Raw genomic sequence first — 25,998 nt, 5'->3', positions numbered from 1 at the left:
GCGGTTTTTGGCAAAAAAAAAAAACGCGATGGGGTTTCCGCCTCCCATTCACTTCTATTGCCTTCCTGAGGTGGAATCCGCTTGAAGAAAGGTCATGTCGCTGCTTTTTTTCCGGGAAAAAGAACCCGCTAGCGGAAAAAAGAACGCTATCGGTCTCCATAGACCACCATTGTGAGCGGGAGGATTATGACGTGGATTCCACGCCATAATCCGCCCCGTGTGAACCGGCCCTTAATTTCATACTCTGGTATGTGTCCAATTAAGGTATTTATAAATTTATGAGTAATAATACATATATATGTAAGTTGTTGTGTTTTTTTTTTTTTTTTTTTTTTTTTTTTTTGTTTTTTTTGTGTGTGTGATTTTAGTCACTTTTAGAAAAAAATTGAGTAGTGGCATTAAACAAAAAAGAAAAAAATTCAAACCAAAATGTTTTTGTGGAGACTGAGTAATAACTAGAATTATTTTAATTTAATTTTTTTTTTAATCTTAGTAAATCAATACCTCACAAACCACACAAGCTTTTTTTAAATATTTAATATAGTATTACTGGTCAGACTATCAGGAAGTCTTTACTTACCATGTCTTCACATCTTAAAATTTTAAAATTTTTAATTTTAAAGTTACTATTTTTATAAATATTTTAATGATTTAATGCTTTGTATTGGAAAAAAATTACTATCCTTTGTTCATATACTGTAGCTTTTCATGGGTCACCCCCTCATATTCTACGCTCTCTCTGGATGTAGTGTAGATTTTCTTAAAAATTTTGCAATTTGTACCAAACTAAATTTCCAGATGTTATTTACTGTGATTTCCTCTAATTGTTTCTTCACATGTTAGAAGAAAAGATGGAGGTGTTGGGTCAGTTTTTTATGGCTGGGTGTGATTTTTGTGTTTTTGTTGATATACCAATTAGAAGTTTACACTTCCCGATGTGGTCCGGGGAGAGCGTTAGATAATTGCCGGTTCTTTCATTAATGCGCCACGTGATCTCGTTGTAAATGCCTGTTATTATAATGACTTTAGCACTTCACTGTCGTAAGACACATTCGCTAAAAGAAATTTTTGTATTTGTTTTTTTTTTTTTTCTTCTGCCACAGTTACCAATTACAACAATGTGTTAGACGCAAATTCTGATTCTGACGATGAAGACAAATTACACATAGTGGAAGAGGAAAGTGTTACAGATGCGGCAGATGGCGAGGGCAGCGTGCCAGAAGACGACTTGCCAACCGACCAAACAGTATTAGCAGAAGGCTGCGAAAGTGTGAAGCAAACTTGTTGGGATGATGAAGGTATTCTTTGCAAGTGCTGAAGGGAAAATTGACTCTGCATGTTGGCTTTTTTTTTTTTTTTTTTTTAATATATATTTAAATACCGTATTTTACGGACTATAAGGCGCACTGGACTATAAGCCGCATTGCCCATGAGCGCCTTATAGTCCGTCTCGGTTCATATATAAGGCGCACCGGACTATAAGCCGCAGTCCGGTGCGCATTATATGTTCTTGAAAGCGGCGGCAGGCAGACTTTGCCAGCGGCCGCTTAACCCCCCGCGTGCCAGCCGCTTCTATTGGAAGCGCTCGGCAGGCGAGGAGGGGCTCTATCAGCAAAATCATGCTGATAGAGCCCAACCGTAATGTTGTGAAACTTACCGAGCGGTGCAGGATGGGCGGGCATTCAGGCCTCCTCTTCCTCCGATGTTCCGTCCTCCTCCGCCGCCGCTCGCTGATAATGGCCTGGGCGCATGCGCAGTAGTAGAAGCATTATGATATTGCGCATGCGCCCCGGCCATTATCAGCGAGCGCCGGAGAAGGACGGAACATCGGAGGAAGAGGAGGCCTGAATGCCCGCCCGCCCGCCCTGCACCGCTCGGTAAGTTTCACGTTCTGTTTCAGCGTGACAGCAGGGCTGCAGGACACTTCCCATTCATTTCTATGGGAGCCGGCATGCGAGCGCTCCCCATAGAAATGAATGGACTGCTTTTTTCCATTCATAGAGCGCTCGCATGCCGGCTCCCATAGAAATGAATAGGAAGTGTCCGGCAGCCCTGCTGTAACGCCGGCGTGTACTGCTGTGATACACGCCGGCGTTCCGTACTGTGAATGCACCCTTACGGTGCCTTTTATGTATGTATGGAAGCGGCACGCAGACTTTGCAGCCGCTTCCATCCATATATAAGCTGCACCGGACTATAAGCCGCACTTACGATTTCTGAGGAAATCGTAGGTTTTTATGTGCGCCTTATAGTCCGGAAAATACGGTAAAAAAATTTTTGCACATCACCTTTTCATATATTGAACTGCACGCAAGTCCTATATACAGTACATGCATTTTTAAGGCTACTGTTATGTGACAAATTTAATAGGAAAAGTTGAATATAATGTGAAAAAAAATCTTCACACTGGCAGGTTATAAAAGGTCTCTGCCATCTATAGAGATGGCAAAACTTAAAGGGGCTCTGTCAGCAAAATCCTGCTGATAGAGCCCCACATATGCATGCATAGCCTTTAAAAAGGCTATTCAGGCACTGTAAAAGTTAAATTAAACTACCCCCCCCCCCCCGTTTTAAAATAATAACTTAAAAAAGAATGTTCTCTACTTACGGAACGTGCACCCTGGGCGGGCATTCAGGGTGTGTCTTCATCTTCTTCCAGGCATCTTCTTCATCTGACGTCTTCGGGTCCCGTCCTCCTCCGGCGCTTGCTCGCGGACACTGATAAAAAAAAATAGCCCGGGCGCATGCGCAGTAGCCGTAGTAGAAGCCGCATGCTACTGTGCATGCGCCCGGGCTAATTATTTTTTATCAGTGTCCGCGAGCAAGCGCCGGAGGAGGACGGGACCCGAAGACGTCAGAGGAAGAAGAGGCGGGGAAGAAGAAGACGGCGCACCCTGAATGCCCGCCCAGCGTGCACGTTCCGTAAGTAGAGAACATTCTTTTTTAAGTTATTATTTTAAAACGGGGGTGTAGTTTAATTTAACTTTTACAGTGCCTGAATAGCCTTTAAAAAGGCTATGCACGCATATGTGGGGCTCTATCAGCATGATTTTGCTGATCGAGCCCCTTTAAGTGATTAATTTCGACAAATATTTGTGAGGTTTGGTCCTCCGGTTTGTGTTGGTCTGAACCTCATTTTGGATACACCTGGAAGTACTTTTATTATACTCTGGGGTCTCAGACTCCAGAATATAATAAATTTTTTCCCCACCTCCCCTGGACCTCCAAACACTTATACTCACCTCTCCTGGGTCTTAACGTTGTGACGTCAATGCACAACATGCGACCATTGAGACCCAATGACTACTGGCTGCGTGGAGACAACCTGGGGGACCAACGGACGCTAAGGGGAGGTGAGGCAAGAGTAGTATAAGTTTATTTTTTATATTCCTATCCTGGGCCTCCACTTATTGTTCTACTCTGAGGTCATAGGTGAAGAACTCCAAAAGTTTCCAATTTGAAAATTCTAATTTTCAAAAATTTTGGGTCAAATCCTGTTCTAAATGATTTGCTTCACCCATCCTTATCGCCCATCTAAGTCTAACTTTTACTTTTTTATGTATGATATTAAATGTTAAGTTTAAAAAAAAAAAATCAGACAAAAAACAAAAAGTTTCCGCCCCACCAATGATAATGGTTGTAGCTTCTTTCACACTCTCTGCAGCCTCTTCTTCAAATTGATAAAATTCCTACCATGCAGGTTCTTCAAAAGTAGCACTAGTCTTTGCCAACTTCTTCTCTAGTGCCCTGCCAGGTATTGCAGACCTGTAGATTATACAAGATTGTGACAAGATCAAAGCTGTAGTGGGAATTTTTTGGGAGACAGAATTTGGTGCCGGCCAGGTCTTTTGCATCTGATAGACCCATACTTTTATGCAAAAAAGTAAAAAAATCCCCTGCAGTTTACAACAAAATCACACGTTTAAGGTAAAATTTCATCTAAACACACATACGCATGATATTCTTAATCCTCCACTTTTTAATTTGTATGTATTTAATTCATTGATTATCACATTATTATGTAGTTTAGTAAAATACCCGCTTTTTCTCAGAAATTTTTAACACCATATAATGTGTCCACCTGTTGAAACCATTGCCTCCTGCGAGAGCCTTTAATAGCAATCTTTCATCCGCTCCCACGCTCCTTACGGCTTCAAACAGGTGTGTGAAGAATCAGTTGGAGAGAAAAAACCCACAAAAATTGTTAAAAAAAAAAAAAAAAAAAAAAAAAAAAAAGATTCTCCCAAGATTGTCAAAATAATCTATCCTAAATTCTGCGCTCACTTCTCTAGTTCCTCTGATGTTTTGTCTGTGTCAGTCCTCACTATCTAGCTCACTTGTGTACTGGTCTGGAAACTGTCCAATTTAGGCCCGAGATGTCCACTTGGAGATCTCTATCTACCACCAACTAAAACACGATCTACTTGTGATGTTGCTATACTGACATTTTTTTGTGAGAAATGATTGGATCTATGTTGACTACAATTTATACTTTTTTACAATGATTGAGAGTAATGTGTATTTATATAAAAAAAAAAATTGGAGACTCATCTCCAAATAGACAATCCAAGATTGTTGAGGAGTGCAGAACCTAAACTACTAAAACCATCTCTATCAGGTGTCTGTCTACACTCACCCCAGTGTAAAAAAAAAACGAGTGAAGACCGTGTCCGTCATGTTTACATTAGTGTCAATGGTTAATCTGCTACAGTTTATGGCCATTGCTGGCGTCCTATGAAAGATGACTGCAACGGACATTAACAACGTTCTTTTTCGGCAGTTCCCGACTCATGGGCGATGCATAGTTGCATTGGTTTCTGGCAAACACAGCTATTGTTGGGGCTCTGGTCACCATGCCTGGGGTCCTAACTCCTTGCAGATGATTTTTTTGTCCTTGGCAGGATTCGAACCAAGGACTCCAGTGCTGCAAGGCTGCAGTGCTAACCACTGAGCCACCGTGTGGCCCCGACGGGTTCCCTTTTAAGGCGGAGACCCTTGGTTGCGCAAATACAGCTTTTTTTTGTTGCAGTTTTTTGAGCCAAAGCCAAGAATGTAGATATATAGGAAGTTCTTCTACGTTTTCCTTCTACTTAACGCAAAAAAAAATCAGCAACAACAAAAATAAAAAAAACTGTGTTTCTGCAATGTGGGGCTTGTGAAATGCAGCTTTCTTTTAGTTGACGTTTTTTGAGCCAAAGTCAGGAGTGGATTGAGCAGAAGGGAGAAATTTTTGCAGTCATTCATGGCTTTGACTACAAAAACTGCAACAAAAAAGTTGTATGTCCACAATGTGGGGCCTCGGCCTTAATCTTACCCCTGAAACCTCCCCCTCCCCATCCATCTCCAGTTTGGTTGAGAGTGACAATTTTTGGGTAGCCTTAACCCCACAGTATATATGTAGTATAATTTCAAGTAAGCCAGAACGCTGCTTTTTTTAAGGCATGGCTGCCAGTATTCATCAGTAAGGTATAAAAGATTCCGATGAATATTTTAGTTAATCAATAGCGGGCGCTGCGAACGTTCATGTACAAATAGACTCCTCAGGAGAACATTCTTGACTCCGTAAAGTCGGCTAAAATTGGCTTGTGTTATTCCCCTCTGCTAATAATAGACCGGTCTCTCTATAGCACCCCCCCATGGCTATTTATAGCTAGTGCGGAGGGAGTTGCACTTTGAGACATTTTCCCATGGCGACCCGCGTACATCTAAGGTCACGTGGAAAATGCCATTTACTGTAAATGATTTTAACAAATGTGTGAATAGGTTATTTTTAGCTCGCGCTAAATCTGTTTTCTATGGAGGGAGCTGGGAGTGCGTGCCTGGATGCCTGTCTGCGACTAGGAGAGATACGGCAATATTTTAGTAACTGGACTGTGTGCTAAGTCGGTCTGACACGGTGGGATATAATTAAAGGTAGAGATGGCATGAGCTCACAGCTCGGACATCTGAAGATATAGTGGCTGCGCTGCAAAGATATATATATATATATATATATATATATATATATATATATATATATATATATATATATAATTTTTTTTTTTTTAAATCAATATTCATTGAAGCACATCACAATTCCTGCAATCGGGTCGTGAGCTAATTTTATAGTCAATTTGTTAACATTACAACTAACCCCCCTAGAGTCCCCCAACCACCTCCCCCTTTGCATAGATTGCTCACTATCCGTCACCATCTGATCACTTTTTTTTTATTTATTTTTTTATTTCTGGATTAATAAATTAGTTTGTGCCTCTTTTACAGATGGGACAGAAGGCAATGAACTCCTGGGGCCTGAAGCTGAGGTGGATGATCTCGGATGTGCAGGTATTTGATTATTTTTCTTTTTTTTTTTTGTTGGCTTTTCATTATCATTGCGTCCGATGAATTCATAATGTAGTGTCATGTGGATTGATGGAATTTGAAAGGGGGGGGGGATTTGCTTCTTCATAAATTAAGATTCCTACAGAGGTATAAATGTACGATTTTCTTAGGCCTTCATAATAAATTCAAAAAAATTTTAAAAATATGTATTTATATAAAAATCATTGGGGTCCAACACAGTACGTGCAGCGCTGGAGTCCTAGGTTCAAATCCAACCATCTGGAAGGTGTTTGTATGTTCTCCTCGTGTTTGTATGGGTTTCTTTTGGGCACTTCGGTTTCCTCCCACACTCCAAAGACCTACTGATAGGGAATGTAGACTGTGACGCTAGGTTCACACCTGCGTTCGGGTCTCCGTTCTGTGCTTTCCGTCTTCTACATGCAAGAAGACAGAAAGCACAGACTGGGTTCGGCCGTGAGCGCCGGTTTATGCTCTCCGCCGCGAAACCGTTTTTTTTTTTTTTTACTGCATGTCCGACTCTGTGTCCGGATTAAAAAACCCGTAAAACGCTCACCGCCGCTCACGGCCGGACATCTTTTGAATGGGTGAGAGAGACTCCTGCAGGTTTCCGTCTCCTGCTCTGTTTTATGCAGGAAACGGAAACCTGCATAACGGAGACCGGGCGCAGATGTGAACGAGCCCTGAGCCCTATATGGGACAGTGACTGACAATGTCTTTAAAGTTGTGCATAATATGATGGCGCTATATAAGTAAGAGAATTAAATAATCTGGTTGCTTCCCAATATCATAAGTTATTCTGTGGATTGTGCTAAAAGCTGACCCACTCCTATCCAAGTAACAAATGCAGGGCTACCGTAACCTGCACCACCGCTATACAGTGGACTTGAATAGGAGCCATGATCCTTGTGGCCTTGTCCTGTGCAGGAGGTTCCAGCACTGGAGGGCAGCCAGATCGATGCGGATTCAAAGTCTCAGAGCCCAGGGGCAACACGGTGGCTCAGTGGTTAGCACTGCAGCCTTGCAGCGCTGGAGTCCTGGGTTCAAATCCTGCCTGAAACAACATCTGCAAGGAGTTTGTATGTTCTCCCCGTATTTGCATGGATTTCCTCCCATTATACAAACACATACTGATAGGAAAAAACAAACAAACACAGATCTGTCATGTAGAAACCTCTGTAGTCCGGGTTGTCCTATATAATCTGTGGTTTCTCTTTAGTACATCTGATGTATTTAGATGTTTATGCTCCATAACAAATCTGTAGCTCGGAGCTGGTTATGATCTGTTGCATATTTGCTATATAACTTATGTTTCTCTTTTTGGCCTAAATTATAGTAAATCTATCATTTGTAGCACGAAAACCTCATTCGCACGTTTGCTCAAAAATTTGCTAGGTTTGCAGCAGACTGTCCCTATGGACCTATCAAGCGCACATGCAGAGGGCTGGTGTCAACGTGTTAGGTTTATAATAATATAACATTTAGTGTGTGTGTGTGTGTGTGTGTGTGTGTGTGTGTATATATATATATATATATATATATATATATATATATATATATATATATATATATATAAAATTTGAATTACAAAAAACTGGAAATAGAATAAAACCTTCTAGCCATCCTGCTCGTCTGGCTTTGACTTTCACTGAGGGTCACTTTTAGCCTCGACATGAGGGGACATGGGACAGGGCTAGGATTGATGAATTCTGTCATATTACCGTCTTGTCAGACACTCCCAAATTAATGAAGTTTCCCAGTTTATAGCCATTTTTTTTCTGGAAATCACAGGGTGTTAGATTTATCAGCTGTCGTGTCGGTCAGAAATCCAAACTACGTCCAAATAATTCACTAGTTTGGCGGTATCATATATATTACCGTAAAATACCGTCAGTCAGGGAGGTGCAGACTTGTAAAACTTATCCCATAAAATCTATAGATCACCAAACGGTATATAGGTCCTGGAATTGCCTTCTTATGTTTTGGAAGTTGTGCGACCTTTCCCATCCTCACAGTTTGCAGACTGCTGTCACCCAGCTTTTCTAAACTTGTATCTAGTAATGTGATGAGACCTTCCTGCTCGATATGGCTGTATAATTAGACAGATCTGTTTTCAGGAGCCTCATACCCAGAGAACTTCTCTCAGTATAAAAATGACGGACACCCAGCAGACCCCATTATAGTCTATGCGGTGTGTCGGTGACCTCTGTTTTAAGGGAAGGGCTCTCTGTCGTCAGGTCTTCAGCGGATTCACAGTTTTGAAGATTTTCTGTAATCATCTTATGTCCTGATCTGTTTTTGGTGGATATAACCATGACTGTAGGAACTGTCAATGATCTGGGACATATCAGAAACCCAGTGATGATGTCGTTATTGTGGGCAGGTTATCAGGCAGAAACACTATATGTATGAGAAGATAACCCGGACACCACAAGGAAATGATCTTCTCATACATGTAGTGTCCCTGCCTGACAACCTGTCCACAATAAGGACATCATGGCTGGAATTAGGACCATAGAAAGTCCCTGCATTTATAGTTTTATCCATTGGCAACTGATCAAGATTAGAGATGAACGAGTATACCGTATATACTCGAGTATAAGCCGAATTTTTCAGCCCAGTTTTTGTGAAAAAGTCCCCCTCGGCTTATACTCGAGTCAGCAAAAAAAAAGTTGGTTTTTTTTTTTTTTTTTTTTTTTTTTTTTTTTTTTGAGGGGGAGGGGGCGTTTATGACCAGCTGCAATAGTAATCTATAGAATCTCCCTTAAAATAGTGGGGGGGAAAAAGAAGCTTTAAAAAAAAAATATAATAAAAAGATAAAGTAAATAAAAGTTCTATATCTCTCCTTTCCCTAGAATACATATAAAAGTAGAAAATGACTGTGAAACACAAACACATTAGGTATCCCTGTGTCTGACAGTGCCCGGTCTACTGAATATAGGGGATCTGCAGTGCTCCTGTTCCATCAGGAAGGGGTTAATAGGAGCACTGCAGATCCCCTATATTCAGCCAGGCTGAATTCCAAGTGGGGGAAAAAAACCTCAGTCCTCAAGCTCAGGGAAGGGGCAGACAGACAACCAAAACACCCCCTCCCCTTCCCCAGCAACTACTGCACCCAAAAACTCCGACCATTTTAATTTTTGAAATTTTCCAGTAGCTGCTGCATTTCCCCCCCTCGGCTTATACTCGAGTCAATAAGTTTTCCCAGTTTTTTGTGGTAAAATTAGGGGCCTCGGCTTATATTTGGGTTGGCTTATACTCAAGTATATACGGTACTCGATTGAATACCTCCGTCTCATAGCTCCCGGCGCCAAGGAAGGTGGGAGGAGCAGTAAAAATTTGAAACCCCGGAAGTGTTTTTGCAATGGGAGCTATGCGACGGAGGTATTCGATCGAGTATATTCTGTCATTTCTAGTCAAGATGATGATGATGATTATTATTATTATTATTATTATTATTATTATTATTATTATTTCCAGTCTAGATAATAGAATTTGTTATAAATTGGCAATATTCTGATACATTCTCTTTGGAAAAGAAAAAAAACAACCCCCCTGTATTGTATCATCTTACTAATTTCCCATCTCTTCCTAGCTCATGATGAAGAATGTGACTCCGATGTAGAAAATGAACAAAACCATGATCCTAATGTGGAAGAGTTCCTCCAGCAAGGTGATACGGCTGTCATCTATCCGGAAGCTCCAGAGGATGACCAGAGGCAAGGCACGCCCGAGGCTAGCGGCCATGATGAAAATGGTAAATACTCCTCGGAAAATTCTCCAAAGTCTCTTTTGTGAGGCACTGTTAAACAATGCTTAAAAATGGCTGGAGGCCTCGGTCTCCTATTATAAGCATCTGATTTATTCTCTTGCATTTGTTGGCGACTCTTCCAGACCGTTCTTTGTATCGCTGCGGTCTCTCTCTCTCGCCCTGTTTGCTTACATTTGATAAATTGGGTTCTCCTGCTCCATGATTACTTAATGAGAACAGATAAAAGCAGGATAAACCAATCCGATTCGTCGTGAATTATGGCCAAACTTGTCCTTGCTAAATTGACAAAGTCAGCACTGCTACATCAGTATGCTGCAACCATTTTATCGGTCAATATGGTAATATTTCCCTGCACACATTGAATTGGATAGTTGAGAGTGTAGTACTTGGTCATACAGAGTCACTCTTTACATCAGTTTTCTTCGCTGATTCTTATTGAGGGTCTTGAGCAAGAGCCCACCCTCGGTCTGTGCCCTGGTGGCTGCAGGATTGACGTAGAGAGTGGTGGGTGTCAAGAGAGCAGCTCTGTAATCTTGCAAATTTCATGTCAAATTCTGCTCCGGCCAGACAGTACTTTTCCACCTCCCATTCATTTCAGTGGAAGTAAAAACATTTACTGCTCCCATGCCCGCCTCCCATTGAAATGAATGCATTAGCCTTAAAATCTGCTCCAAATTCTTGTGTGTAAACGCCCTTAGGCTGCATGCATACAAGTGCGTGGTAAAACTGTATGATATCTCTGTGCTGTCCATGCCCTGCTCTGACCCATTCATTCCCTGGTCCTCAAGATGGACAGAACTAAGAGTTCTGATCTGGACTCGCAGCCTCCCCCCTACTGGGACTCATGATGATACACATGCGTGTGTATGGGGCCATAGAAATAATGGGCCCGTGTGCTTAACATCCACCACACTGCCATAGCACGTTTTCATGCATGGAACCTTAAAGGGGTTGCCTTTGCAAAAAAATGTTATTTTTTATATAGGCTGAGGGAGGTGGTAGGAAAAAAAACAAAACCTCCTTTTTCCTGGTGCTTCCCAACGTTGGACAGTCTGTTGCGGTCTTCAAGTTGAAATCTCCGTTGAGCGTGACTGCTGAGCAAAAGGGATCCAGGACAGCAACAAATTTCACTTTAGGAAGATAGCTGAACATTAGGACCGGATCTTACTGGGAGGACTCTGGAGAACCAAGGACAGGGTGATGGGTTTTTTTGTTTGTTTTTTATCCTCCACCTTCCCGGCCTATTTTTAAAAAAAATTTCTTTGCCCATACAACTTCTTCAATGGTACCGCCATGCAAGGAGACTAAAAATTCACCAACTCCAATTTGCATTGATGGTGGGTTTTTGTTGCATTCAAGGCCTACCGGCTGGTTCTCGTCCCCGTCGTGAAGGAGCAGAGACCTCTTTGAAGGTACTATGAAGGTGTACAGGCTGCAGCAGATTCTATAGCTGTAATAACACTCTACGGAAATGAAAAGAAATACAAATAAATCACATGAATTATAATAGAGCGGAGTTGGTAGAGTCTGCCACAAGGTGCAATTTACAGTAGCAGCTGGAAGCAAAGAATACTTTGTAATAAAAAATACAATGACTTATGATCGCCATGTGAGGAGAAAGTGATTGCTGGAAGGAAGAGTTATAACATCTCACCTCCGTTTTCATCTCTCAAGTCACCAGCTATTTTAGAGGTCAGGTTAACAATGAAATTTTTAAGGATGTAAGAATCTCGCATTCCTCACGCTGTAATATCTTGGCACGGAAAAGGAAAGTTTTACTGCCCCTTAGATCTGCAGAGAGATCAGTGGAACTTTATGTTTTAGAAATACAGCAAAATTAAAGGGATTGTGTGACGATGAATATTTTTGAAAACTGGCTGCGTGTGGTGTGAAATCATAAAAAATTTGGGTATACTCTCCTCTCTGATTCCCTGCTGCTCCCATTTCCTTGTTCCACAAGACCCCCTGCTGGTCTCTACTTCCTCTGAACTACATTTTGGCCATTTACTGGTTGCAATGGTGACACCCTCAGCTGCTGATTGGCTGTTCATCATTTCCTGTGTCAGGAGGGGGCAGGAAGTAGAGACTAGCAGGGACACTGGGTAAGGTGAGTAGCACTTGTTTTATTACTTTACAAAATTTTCAGTCCCCAATTTTAATTTTCAAAAAATTGAGTTGCCATTGAATAGCAGTTTTGGTGCCTGGAGTTCATTAGAACTCTTTGGGTACACGTGGACAGGAGGTGCTGTCAGTCACTGATGGCTCCGCCCACTGGACTCAGACTACAGCCAGAAGAAGCTGACTGATATTATTCTGACTCTCTTCCCACAAAACTGTATATTAATCTACTTTGATCTTCCTGCTCTATAACCTTCTGCCCATTGATCAGATACCATGTTCAATATGATGGGTACCCTCTAAGTACAGACAAGCATTGACTTGATATATTCTATTTTAAGTCCATCATGCACGTAATCCTGTCTGGTCTTATAACTTTGATGTGTTTGGTTCAATGTCATCCACAGGAACTCCAGACGCGTTTTCCCAGCTCCTCACCTGCCCATACTGTGATAGAGGATACAAGCGCTACACATCATTGAAGGAACACATAAAGTACAGGCATGAGAAGAATGAAGATAACTTCAGCTGTTCTATGTGCAGCTACACGTTTGCATATAGAACCCAGCTTGACCGTCACATGACCTCACATAAATCAGGAAAAGATCAGGTATGTTATGAGCAGGGGGCATTTATTTAGTCTCCCCCCTATTCTAGGTGATCTTCAACTTTTATGTTCAAGTCTAGCTCTTCTGTCTCAGTCAGTTCCTTAGACTTTAAAGGTGCGGCATTGGCAAGCTGGACCCATCATACTCCTTCCAACTTCCACTCTGTGGTTGTATGATGAGGTGGAACAGTGATCAGTAGAGTCTCCAACAATCATACCGTTGTTCCAAAACTGTACTTTGTAGGAGAACCCTTGTAAAGGGTACCTGATTTTTCATGAAATATATGTAAGGTCTTGCTGGCTAGTCTGTTCTCTGGCTGTATAAGCTTTCGTACGTGGGGTCTTCAGCTTTTCTGCTGCCAATAATCACATTTCGGCTACAGCACATTTTCCATTTGTCTCACAGGCTGTGGACTTGTACAATAAGTTGCAATCTGATCCTCTCCAGTATTCCTTAATGATACTACTGAGTATTTTATTTGTAATTATGCCAGGAGTAACTGTACTATAGCAAATAAATATTTTAGAAAACCCCAAGTGACCATTATATAGGAGATCCAAGAGAACTGGGCCACAAATACATGCGGGCAAGCAACTAAAACTCCAATCAGTATTTGAAGACCGAAGTGAGCCCCCCCTCCTCCACTCACTGTGATCTCCGTCTTGCTCATCTAATGTGTCTATGGACAGACCTTGACTAGCAACAGCAAGTGACAGAAACTATTAGGTTTTTCAGGCAGTTGTTTTATAACAACCATACGTTGTATTGACAACCTTATCCCATGGCTGTCCTTGCATGAATAAGACGGCGTTTGATATATATAGCGTCAGAGCATGATGTGCGCACAAGTGCCACGGCTCCTTTAAATGACTCATCAGTGCGTTCTTTTATTAAATGCGTATTCTGAGGTCATCAAAAAAAAAAAAAAAAAGAGTCAGAGCTCCCCATTAATGTTTCATGGTAATCTATAGACATCACCAGTTCCAAACACTTATGTTCTGGAATTTTCTTTTGTACCCCGTGCTGCAAACTTGCATCCATCCATCCACTGGAAACTTAGCTGTTCTCTATTTTGTGGTAGATGCTTATGTATTGTTACTACGCGTGTCTTGTGTCTCACAGAGGCATGTAACACAGTCTGGAGGAAACCGTAAATTCAAATGCACTGAATGTGGAAAAGCTTTCAAATACAAACATCACCTAAAGGAACACTTACGGATTCACAGTGGTAAGTACTTTGTACATAGAAGTAAATCATTGCAATGTCCTTGAAGCAACTTGTCCTAAATGAACACTACAAATGAAATAGAACAGGCTTTGTAGGAGATCTTATTAAAAGTGAACCTTTCTCCATTCATCAGACCACTTTTCACCTTAAGGCTAAGGCCCCATGGGATGATACACAGCAGTAAAGTACTGCGGGAAAAAACACGGCGGGAACGCATTGCGGTTTTTCCCACATCACTTTAAACAGAAAGTTCGCTGAGTTTTCCTCCGCAGACAGGCGTTTCTGAAGATATAGATGACATTCTGCGATTTCCAAAAGCGCGCCGGTTTTGGAAATTGCAGCGTGTTCGCGCTGCGGATTTTACCGCAAAGTGGGCATGGGATTCGCATGAATCCCATCCACTTTGCTGGGAACCCCGGCCTAAATGTTCGACCAGTCTGTCATCACTCGCCTGTTATCTCTATGCAACAGCAACGTGCCCCCCACCTTTTCCATAGACTTCTATGGTTAAAGTACATTTCACTTTTATAAAAACAACTTTTCATAAATGTATAGTATAGGTGAATATAAAAAAACGTAATATATCTTATTAAATTATTGAATAATTCTATTAAATATTGCCATTTATCAGTTGTTTTTTTCTGATCAATTTTTCCCTTCACTTGGGGTCTTATATGTAATAGCACCTGTATCCATATCCAACATCACTGACAGAATTCTATAGACTAGGAATAGAGATGAGCGAGTAGTATTTGATCAAGTAGGTATTCGATCGAATACTACGGTATTCAAAATACTCGTCCTCGATCGAGTACCACTCGCTATTTGAATGGAAAAGTTCGATGCAGAACCAGCATTGATTGGCCGAATGCTATACAGTCGGCCAATCAATGCTGGTTCTTCTCTTACCTTTAGAAGTCTTCTCCGTGCAGCTTCCCCGCGGCGTCTTCCGGCTCTGAATTGACTCTGCCAGGCATCGGGCCTGGGCAGAGCGGACTGCGCATGTCCGCTTGTAGTGCGGGCATGCACAGTCGGCTCTGCCCAGGCCTGATGCCTGGCAGAGTGAATGAAGAGCTGGAAGACGCCGCGGGGACGCTGCAAGGAGAAGACTTCTCGGAGGATCCAGCCCGACCCTCACTCGTGGACTTGGTAAGTATAATTTGATCGAAAGTTGCCTACCCCTGAAACGGGCATTTTCCACCCATAGACTATAATAGGGTTCGATATTCGATTCAAGTAGTCGAATATTGAGGGGCTACTCGAAACGAATATCGAATCTCAAACATTTTACTATTCGCTCATCTCTAACTAGGAAGAAGGAGGCTGCTGATGGCTTATTGGCTAATTCTATATAATAGAAGAGCTCACTCACAGAGTATCAGAGTGTGTGTCTTTTCCAGCAGCCTCCTGTAGATTTCCATATAAGAAATAACTCTGCTTAGATGTACACCTGGTCCAAGCTGATACCAGGGAATGTCTGTACACATTTGTATTGCCAGTATGTAGAGAAGAAGCATTTACCAAAAGCAAATATGGTCTCTCCAAATGGATGTATCTCTGGTTTCTTATCACCTAGAAAAAAAGTCTGTATTTTTATAACTGGGGAGATCTCTGGTTCTTTTATAGCTATTACTTCAATGGGAACTTTACAGCCGGTTTTCTATTAAATGGGAAGTTAGATAGGTTAATAAAGTATTTAACAAAAATCTTCACAACACACACACCCTGACTTGAGCAAAAACGGAATTAAATAAAATGAGAGTTGCAGTTTAAAGGATGAGAACACTGTATATGGTTTCCAGATACTTTCTGCCTTTTTTCAGGAAAAGTAATAAGATAAATATACTCGGGCTAGACAACTATCTTGGGAGTATGGGGGTGTGCCAACTATTCCTTGACAGAATTCAACATATGACCACCGCAGGGACATTTGCTGGTTATCCAGTGATGATCAGTTTCCGGAAACGGAACATCACTACTACTCCCCCCTTACCCCACTCCATCATACTTGTCCATCTTCCTTCCAGGCTTCTTCCTGCAATATGGCTCCTCCATATTTTCTGACTGCTGGTGCATGCTCTAGTGCCAGCGCTGCTCTGTGCTCTGCATCCGATCATGCACCTCTACTGTGCAGCTCCCACGCTTGCGCAGTAGAAGTGGATCATTGGCTACAGGCAGCAGTGCGACAATAGTGCGCTGGCAGAATCAGAAAACAAGGATGGGCTGTCCAGCATGAGGAAGAGTGGAAGGAAGAGAGGCAAGTATACAATGGGGTTTGGGGATTGGGCTGTGTAGGTAGGGAAGGGCTGGTAGTGGGTTGGATATCTAGAGATACAGGGAGGTGGTGTATGTGAGAGAGGAAGGGGTAGTGAGGTTATAGGGAGCTACTGTGGAGTTTGCATAGCAAGAAACTGAACCATGTAAACAAAGAAGATACTAGGAGCTCCCAGAGACACCCAAAAATCACTCAAAACACTGATAAAGGTTATTGGGTGCATTTATTAACCCATTAATTACACTAACAGACCTTTAAAAAAAAAAAAAATGTGAGACCCCATTGAAAATGCCAGGATTGGCTTATAAGCAGGTTTCAGGTATAACCATTTTCTCAGTATATTTCATAATATTATGCTTTATGGTAGCTCAAATACGTAACACTATAATATGAACATGTATTCTTGTTTTAAAGGAGAGAAGCCATATGAGTGCCCAAACTGCAAGAAGAGATTTTCTCATTCTGGGTCTTACAGTTCCCATATAAGCAGTAAAAAATGCATTGGAGTTATTCCTGTTAATGGACGTGCACGATCTGGACTAAAGACCCCCCAGTGTTCTTCCCCATCCCTTTCTGCATCCCCTGGTAGCCCTGTCCGGCCACCAATTCGACAAAAGATAGAGAACAAGCCTTTACAGGAACAACTTCCAGTAAACCAAATTAAGACTGAACCTGTGGATTATGAAATAAAGCCCATAGTGGTTGCGTCAGGAATCAACTGTACAGGCCCTTTGCAAAATGGGGTCTTTAGTGGTGGTAGCCCTCTGCAGGCAACCAGTTCTCCTCAGGGTGTGGTACAAGCTGTTGTTCTACCAACTATGGGCCTGGTATCACCTATTAGTATTAATCTTAGTGACATTCAAAATGTTCTAAAGGTGGCCGTGGATGGGAATGTAATCCGACAAGTATTAGAAAATAACCATGCAAGTCTTGCATCCAAAGAACAAGGGACACTCACCTCCGCAACAATTCAGCAAGCGGGTCATTCTGTCATATCAGCTATTAGTCTTCCTCTGGTTGATCAAGACGGTACAACCAAAATAATCATAAATTACAGCTTAGAGCAACCAAGTCAGCTTCCACTTGTTCCACAAAACTTAAAGAAAGAAGTCCCAGCAGAAGTTTGCAAGGTGGAAAAATTACCGGAAGATCTCACGATTAAAACCGAGAAAGACACAAAGTTTACAGCGGAAAGCACTTGCACGATTTCTGATGATGGTCCACCAAACACAAATGCACTTCAAGAACCCAAGCACCATGACCAGAAAACCAGCGATCTACTTCCCGAAAGTGGCAAAGATGAACCTATTAAATCTGAGTCGTCTTCTGTGGACACCAGAGATGGAAATCTGACACCCAGTCAACCACCATTAAAAAACCTCCTATCTCTTCTCAAAGCTTACTATGCGCTGAACGCACAGCCAAGTGCCGAAGAACTTTCTAAAATTGCGGATTCGGTGAATCTTCCACTAGACGTGGTAAAAAAGTGGTTTGAAAAAATGCAAAGTGGAGAAATTTCTGTCGAGTCTTCTAGGTCCTCTTCTCCAAAATCTGAACAAAATGGTGTCTCGGCAGAAACCAGTACTGAGTCAAAAGATGATGACAAGGTTCAGAATGGTCTAAGTGACCAACCCAAAAGTGAGCCTTCTCAGCCATTAACCGCCAATGGTTCCTTGACTGGCACCACCTCTCCTTCACCACTAAACCTCTCTTCTCTAAAAAACTCAGACGATGCAGCCATCTCTGATGAGGCACAGGGCCCATCGGAGCAGCAAGTAGAACCTCTAGACTTATCCTTACCAAAGCAGCTTGGAAATGTAACGGAACGACCTTCCATAACTAGCGTTTACCAGAGCAGTGTTTATTCTGTTCAAGAAGAACCCTTGAACTTATCTTGTGTTAGAAAAGAGCCAATGCAAATGGACAGTGTCGCGAAATCGGAGCCAGCTCTAATTATAAACCCAAGTGCCAATCCCATAAACATTGCTATTCCTACGGTCACTGCCCAGTTACCTACTATTGTTGCCATTACCGATCAGAACAGTGTACCCTGTTTAAGAGCACTAGCTGCCAACAAGCGGACTATCTTGATTCCTCAAGTGACATATACTTATGCCACCACGTCTACACCTACAGTTCCCGAACCACCACAAAAAAGCCTCCAAACAAATGGGATCCAGGTAATATGTTTTAGATATTTTCTGAAAACTGCATGGATTGTGAGGGCAAATATTGTAGGCCAATTTGCAGATATCTTTAATAAGAATATTACATGAATGATTGGTTTGTGTTAGTGTTACCCTGTTCTTCTTAATACATCTCATAGGAGAGGATTGTCGCTCGTGTTTGGGTGTGCGAAAAACGTGAATGACATACGGATGCCATCAGACCCTACAGTCGTGCGTGGAGCTTAAGAGACTTTCTGAGCACTATCTTTGAGTACAGTTTAAAGAGAACTTGTCAGAAAATTTGGGGCCACTAAATCACTAATATGTCTAAGAATTAGGTTCCCAAATCTGCCATTTTTATAGTGTGTAGTAAGTGACCATATACCTTCTGAGAAAGGAGTCCAGGACTCCTCTCCAGTAGCATCAGGTACATGTGCAGTTTAAAAGGGGGTTTCAATCGCTTTTTATAGCGATGACCTATCCACTGGATAAGTCGTCAGTATGTTATCTATGGGGGTCTGAAAACACGACCCTGCACAGCTCAGCTATTTAGCAGTGGACGGGGTTCCATCATAGCAGTGAACTTCTGCTATACAGTGTTGCACACATTGCCGGTCTACTAGCAGGCCACAACAGATCTCATAAAGAAATCTATCTTGTGGATAGGTCATCCGTATATAACATCTATTTGGGCCTGAAAACCCCTTTAAGTCAAGGACTCTTAAGGGTAAGTTCACACTGAATTTTTTTGGTTAGGGTTTTGAGGCTGTATCAATGGGAGCCGCTCAGGTCTTTTTTCTGGGAGTCGTTTCTTCCGGCTCCCGGAAAAAAGAAGCAAGATGCTCATTTTTCAGGCTGAGTGGCCTCATGATTCGGCCTGAAGACACTCCCTCCTCCGGACTAGGCCCATTCATTGCGCCTAATCCGGAGCGGAGTGCACGGATGGATGCCGGTGCAGTGCACCGGCTTTCAGTCTCGGCTACCTGGTTTTGGGCCTCTGCCTCAGGTTCCGGTCCAAAAAACCCAGTGTGAACTTACCCTAGTAACCTTGCTTCACTGAACAGCCACCTGATCTGTCTTGAATGGAGGAACTCAATCTTCACCTTCTTCTGCACCATGTGCCTGCACCCAATACTAGAGGGGAGAGTCCTGGATTCCTTGCCAGTAGGTTAGAAGTTCATTTAATAAATGTTGAAGATAAGGGCTATTGTAATAAGAGCAAGATTGTGACCCTAAACTCCAAGTGCATCAGGACATGCTCATGGTTTACTGGTCCCATTTAGAGATGAGCGAGTACTGTTCGGATCAGCCGAACAGCACGCACGCATTGAAATGAATGGACGTAGCCGGCACGCGGGGGGTTAAGCGGCCGGCGTCAAAGTGGAAGTACCAGGTGCATCCATTCATTTCTATGGAGCGTGCTGTTCAGATCGGCTGATCCGAACAGTACTCGCTCATCTCTAGTCCCAATCCGTAGTGATTTGGTTTTCCTTCTAAGGGTTTTCCAAAACTTTATTTTCTGTATTATTTATAACCATTGGATACAAAGCTTAAGGTACAAATATGGCCGTACAGGCCTTGTGTATTATCGGGTAACAGATGTGGAGTGGTTTAGTGGTGACATACTTTAGATGCTTATATTAATTGGGAAAAGGCAGAATCTACAGCAGTCGTGTGCTATTTATTACCAGGCAGCTGTATTCTAACGAAGTGGTGTATGGTGTTTATGGCCTATGTAGTTTAATCTAGGAAAGCTGCGAGTAATAATAATGTCACCGGCCATAGCGGTAGATATACCATAGTTCACATATTAATCTGTTTAGCTTGTTGTACACGTAGATGCCATGACTTCTGCAGATGTTTTACTTACATGGGATGCACAAAAGAATTGCTTATGTTATTGATGTTCTGTCTCGATGACCATGACCGTCATGACCATGGTATGACCCATCTACGGGTTTCCGAAACAGAAAGGACAGCCTCCACTCTCCCATTCTGAACAGAAGTTGCCATGTATATTAAGTGGATTATCCAGCCTTTTTGTAGATGAGGATAATGTAAGAGAGCACTAGATCACATTTTGAGAGGCTTTTCTGTTTGAGGTGGTGGGTTCTTTTACTTGCACCTAAGTTTACAGGCGTTGCCAGCTTAAAGAGCACCAGTCACTAAGCCTGAAAAGCCCATTGACTTAAATCATCTTATCAGCACTGTCGCCCTGAGCATTTTGGTGTTGTTGTTTTCCAAATCTGTTCAGCCATTCCATAGATATAAGCCCTTTTAGTGTTTGATATAATTTAGGGTCTACTAGCCAAGTGGGCGGGAACACTGGCTTCAGTATGGTGTGCTGTATGTCATGCGGTGTTACCGCCCACTTGGCTTGTATAACTTAATTTACACCAATACTAAAGGGGCTTCTATCTGTGGAATTGCTGAACGGATTTGGAAAAAAAAACACCAAAATGCTAAGGGTGACTCCGCCAATCAGATGATTAGTTCCTCTTATAACTGGCTGAATACATTATTTGTCTGTCACACATGTATTGGGCCTAAGTCATTTTAATCTGTTTTCTACATGTTAGACTGTTACAGCTTTTTAAATTACAGTACATTTATAAATACATTTTGTCTTTTTGCAAAAATCTTTATTTTTATATTCAGTGTTTGGGTTTTTAAAGTGCAAAAACATTTTTTGTTTTAATATTGTTTAATCCCCTTTAAATCCTACCAGACAATACATATTATAATTTAATGTTCAAGTATATGATGTGACCTAGTGAATGGAATTGTCAGGACTAGGGATTCACATTGGCAGAGTTTAACTGGAGGCTTTTACATTTGTCCACTATAATTATAATATCTTATGTCAAAAACACTGTCCTGTAAAGAAAAAATATAATAATAATATATATAACATTAGAAGAAGGACCCGGGTTTGTACGGGTATATTAAAACCTGGTGTAAAGCTGTGTATATGTCAAGACTGAAGAACCTGCAAGTTGATGTTGGTCCATAAGCATCATGTGATCACATGTATCTCAGTTTGGATATCAGTGAAAAACCTGCAATTGATTGTTATGGAAACCTTGAGTACAGCTGTGTGTATGTGACCTTGTGTAGCACTGTCATACATAGTGCCCTGCCCCTTTAAAGTTTACCTACAGCAGTAAAGAAAAATGACAGGGTTGTTATGGAAACGTGGAGTAAAACTGTGTGTATGTGCAGACTAAGCACCTGTGAGCATCTGTTGGCTAATATGGTGCATTTGACCCTGTGTATGGCAGTTGGAATATGAGTGAAAGACTTGCAGGCTTCTATTGGCTAATGCAGGGCATTTTTTGAGAATACTGTATCTCAGGAACGGTACGTCCTAGAGAACTGAGACATGGTCTAAAACCTTCTCGGACACCTGATGTACCTGTGTGCCAAATTTGGTGAAGATCGGTGAAGTCGTTTGGTCACACATAAAGAACAGACAAACTAATTTTTATGTACTGTATATGAGACTATACTTCATTATTGAGACTATTATTCACCAAAAATATATAAATCCAATTGGAATAATATTATTAAAATACAACTTTTAATTACATGCCAATAAAATCACATGAAAGTATAAGAAAGATAAAACAACAATTGGCTTCAAAACAGGTACCAATAGCCAAAGAACCGAAACAATAGAGACACGGTGGCCTCAAAAGGAAGGAACCTCTGTCCCTGTCCTATCGAACCCTATACTATTGGACCTGGTACATGTAGCATCTACAAGCGGTGAGTACTCAGTTCCTTCCTTTTGAGGCTGCTGTGTCTCTAATGTTTCGGTTCTTTGGGTATTGGTATCTGTTTTGAAGCCAATTGTTTTATCTTTCTTATACATTCATGTGATTTTCTTGACATGTAATTAAAAGTTGTATTTTAATAATATTATTCCAATTGGATTTATGTATATGAGACTAGCAGGAGGACCCGGCTTCGCACGGGTATATTTCATTTTTGTATAGTGGCCCCATAAGAATTGCCCAGTTTTGCACTGGTGTATTTTGTGTGTTTGTGTGTGTCCATAAGCGTCATGTTTATCTCAGTTTGGATATCAGTGAAAAACCTGCGATCGGTTGTTATGGATACCTGGAGCAAAGCTGTGTGAGTGTGACCTTGTGCAACAGTGTCATCCACAGTGCCCTCCCCTTTCAAACTGACATAGATACTGACTGGTGTGATGCTGTTTCACATTATACTGACTGTGCAGAGTAATATTTTGGGACTCTACTTGAATATCTTTAATATTAAACTACCCAGATCCATATAGAGGTGATATTAAAATCCTTGTATTCCATCAATGCTAAACCCACATACACAGTAGGAAGTGTGTACACTGCTATATGTACCACGCCGACTTATGTGTGGTTAATGCTCATTTTACTATCTCTGTGGAATCACGTCTTATGTTTTTGCAGGGCGTGAGAACTTTTCCTAGGGAAACCACAGGAATTAACATCTGTTCCTGGGTGAATACGGTTACTCACACCTGCTACCTACCTGTCCAATTCAGGCTAAGGCTGTGTTCACACAGCTTTTAAAATGACCAAATATTAGTATCCTTGTTACACGCGAGCACCCATGCCTCTCAGACCTCTATCATCCTCTACTTGCACCATCCCATGCAGTGAGAGTGGATCTTCCCACGGTTATGAGCTGTGCTCCTGAGACTGAAGACCCGCCCCTAATGCACCGATTGCATACAACTTCATAGTAGTTTTTCATCTAATCTAGAAAAGTGACAGACATAACAAAGATCTGTAGTTTATCATCATAATGTGCCCTGTAGTCATTAAATATGTTTTCACCATAGGCAGTAAGTGATTTTCTTTTTTTTTTTTTGATATTGAAGATGTAATAAAACGGATCTGAAGTACCGTATATACTCGAGTATAAACCGACCCGAATATAAGCCGAGACCCCTAATTTTACCACAAAAAACTGGGAAAACTTATTGACTCGAGTATAAGCCGAGGGAGGAAAATCCACCATTGCAGATAAAAAGTCTGGTCATGTGCATTGCAGCTTAGTAACTCCATGAGGATCATAGTAATAGCAATTAACCCCATCATGTCCCTCACATTAACCCCCTGTGTGCCTCACATAAGAGTTACTGATATGTGGGACATATGGAGGTAATAATTAGGTATCTTCATAATTAAGATCATTAGTCCCCTCATGTGTCTCACATATTAGTAACCCTTATATGGGGCACACAGGGGTTAATATGAGGGACATGATGGGGTTAACTGTTATTAATGTGAGGCACATGGAGTTACTGAACCTAAATGAATAACCCCAAATTCCTGACATTAATAGGCAGAGTAACTAAAGGAAGGTCCCTGTGTGTGTCACGTTACTGCAGCCTCCTCTCCTCCATACGACAGACATCTTCCATAAGACACAATGAATCCTGGCCACTCATCTGCAGGGGAGATGCTAAATCCTAGTGTGCTAAAGGACCACTGATGACGTCATGACCATGTGATCGGACTCTGGTGTGGGCGGAGCTACTAGGATTTAGACTCATCCTTATCTGCAGATGTTACATACCAGTGGCTACAGGACCTTTGATGACATCACAGTCACGTGACCTCATGACAAGCCAATCACAGAGCAGTAGCACTAAAGGACCTCCCCCTTCCAGGTCCTTCCAGTTTTCTGTGCTCTGTGGACCCTGACTCGTGTATAAGCCGAAGGGAGCTTTATCAGCATGAAAAATGTGCTGGAAAAGTCGGCTTATCCTCGAGTATATACGGTAATTACCTTTTTCCATAATGTCTTTCCCCCAGTTTGCAGTATGTCCATATTTTGTCTTATGAATGACGTGCACGTAATTGCCTGGGGCTGTAATTGGTACATTGTGCTGGAGAGGAGAGTTCTTACTGGCTGATTGGAGCGTTGCGGAGCGCGCTGCTTTGTTTGTTGTGACAGCGTTGTGTATGAGATTAGTGCTCCGCTGCATTCTGCGCTCTTAGGCGTTCCCTCTTTGCATTTATCACAGCAGGTGTTAATTTCACATTTTTCATCTACATTTCTAAACAATCAATGCTTCTTGTGTTCTCAGTTTACAGTAATATGGATAATGTACAGATAGAAGGACCGAGAATTCTGTATACTATGTATACTGCCTGTATACTATGTCGGGAGAGGGACTCCTAGCAATCTAGTTATCTACGCTAGGAGTCCCTGCCTCCCTGTTTACACGCTGTTCCGTAGTGACTACAGTAGAGGAGTAGCGGTGCAGTTCGAATTTTTACTCTAGCCCTCACCATTCACAAGCAATCATTTCTGTTACTTTCAGCACTGTTAAGCGCTCTCCTGCAAAGTGGGCGGTCCTAAGTTGGAGCAGAAAGAATGGGACCGCCCATCTAATAGTGCTGAGAAAACAGCAATGATTGCTCAGGAGTGGTGGGGTCTAGAGAGGAAAAAAATCCAACTGCGTGTTTTATAGAGGAAAATTGGATACTGTGGGGAAGGGGGGGGGGGGTTTGCCCAAGATATAACTGTTTAAAGTAACACATATACACGCACACTGATACGCACGCACATGCACACATGCGCATATATATATATATATATATATATATATATATATATATATATATATATATATACACACAGTGCCTACAAGTAGTATTCAACCCCCTGCAGATTTAGCAGGTTTACACATTCGGAATTAACTTGGCATTGTGACATTTGGACTGTAGATCAGCCTGGAAGTGTGAAATGCTCTGCAGCAAAAAAGAATGTTATTTCTTTGTTTATTTTTTTTTTTTTAATTGTGAAAAGTTTATTCAGAGGGTCATTTATTATTCAACCCCTCAAACCACCAGAATTCTGTTTGGTTCCCCTAAAGTATTAAGAAGTAGTTCAGGCACAGAGAACAATGAGCTTCACGTTTGGATTAATTATCTCTTTTTCCAGCTTTTTCTGACTATTTAAGACCCTCCCCAAACTTGTGACCAGCACTCATACATGGTCAACATGGGAAAGACAAAGGAGCATTCCAAGGCCATCAGAGACAAGATCGTGGAGGGTCACAAGGCTGGCAAGGGGTACAAAACCCTTTCCAAGGAGTTGGGCCTACCTGTCTCCACAGTTGGGAGCATCATCCGGAAGTGGAAGGCTTATGGAACTACTGTTAGCCTTCCACGGCCTGGACAGCCTTTGAAAGTTTCCTCCCGTGCCAAGGCCAGGCTTGTCCGAAGAGTCAAGGCTAACCCAAGGACAACAAGGAAGGAGCTCCGGGAAGATCTCATGGCAGTGGGGACATTGGTTTCAGTCAATACCATAAGTAACGTACTCCACCGCAATGGTCTCCGTTCCAGACGAGCCCGTAAGGTGCCTTTACTTTCAAAGCGTCATGTCAAGGCTCGTCTACAGTTTGCTCATGATCACTTGGAGGACTCTGAGACAGACTGGTTCAAGGTTCTCTGGTCTGATGAGACCAAGAT

General features: G+C 41.9%; 1 protein-coding gene across 2 annotated transcripts in view; it reads left to right on the top strand.

The window, feature by feature from the left end:
- The window catches only part of ZEB1 (zinc finger E-box binding homeobox 1), a 105,099-nt gene that overhangs the window by 65,566 nt on the left and 13,535 nt on the right, over nucleotides 1-25,998 (top strand). For both annotated transcript variants that reach the window (XM_075271600.1, XM_075271599.1), the window contains exons 2-7: nucleotides 1,104-1,298; nucleotides 6,262-6,324; nucleotides 9,935-10,096; nucleotides 12,637-12,839; nucleotides 13,960-14,065; nucleotides 16,755-18,520. In XM_075271600.1, coding sequence (XP_075127701.1) covers nucleotides 1,104-1,298; nucleotides 6,262-6,324; nucleotides 9,935-10,096; nucleotides 12,637-12,839; nucleotides 13,960-14,065; nucleotides 16,755-18,520 — 2,495 coding nt within the window. The remainder of the gene's footprint in view (nucleotides 1-1,103; nucleotides 1,299-6,261; nucleotides 6,325-9,934; nucleotides 10,097-12,636; nucleotides 12,840-13,959; nucleotides 14,066-16,754; nucleotides 18,521-25,998) is intronic.

This window comes from Leptodactylus fuscus, chromosome 4 (assembly GCF_031893055.1).
Source record: "Leptodactylus fuscus isolate aLepFus1 chromosome 4, aLepFus1.hap2, whole genome shotgun sequence".
Lineage (NCBI taxonomy): Eukaryota > Metazoa > Chordata > Amphibia > Anura > Leptodactylidae > Leptodactylus > Leptodactylus fuscus.
This window is presented reverse-complemented; position numbering and strand designations above follow the sequence as displayed.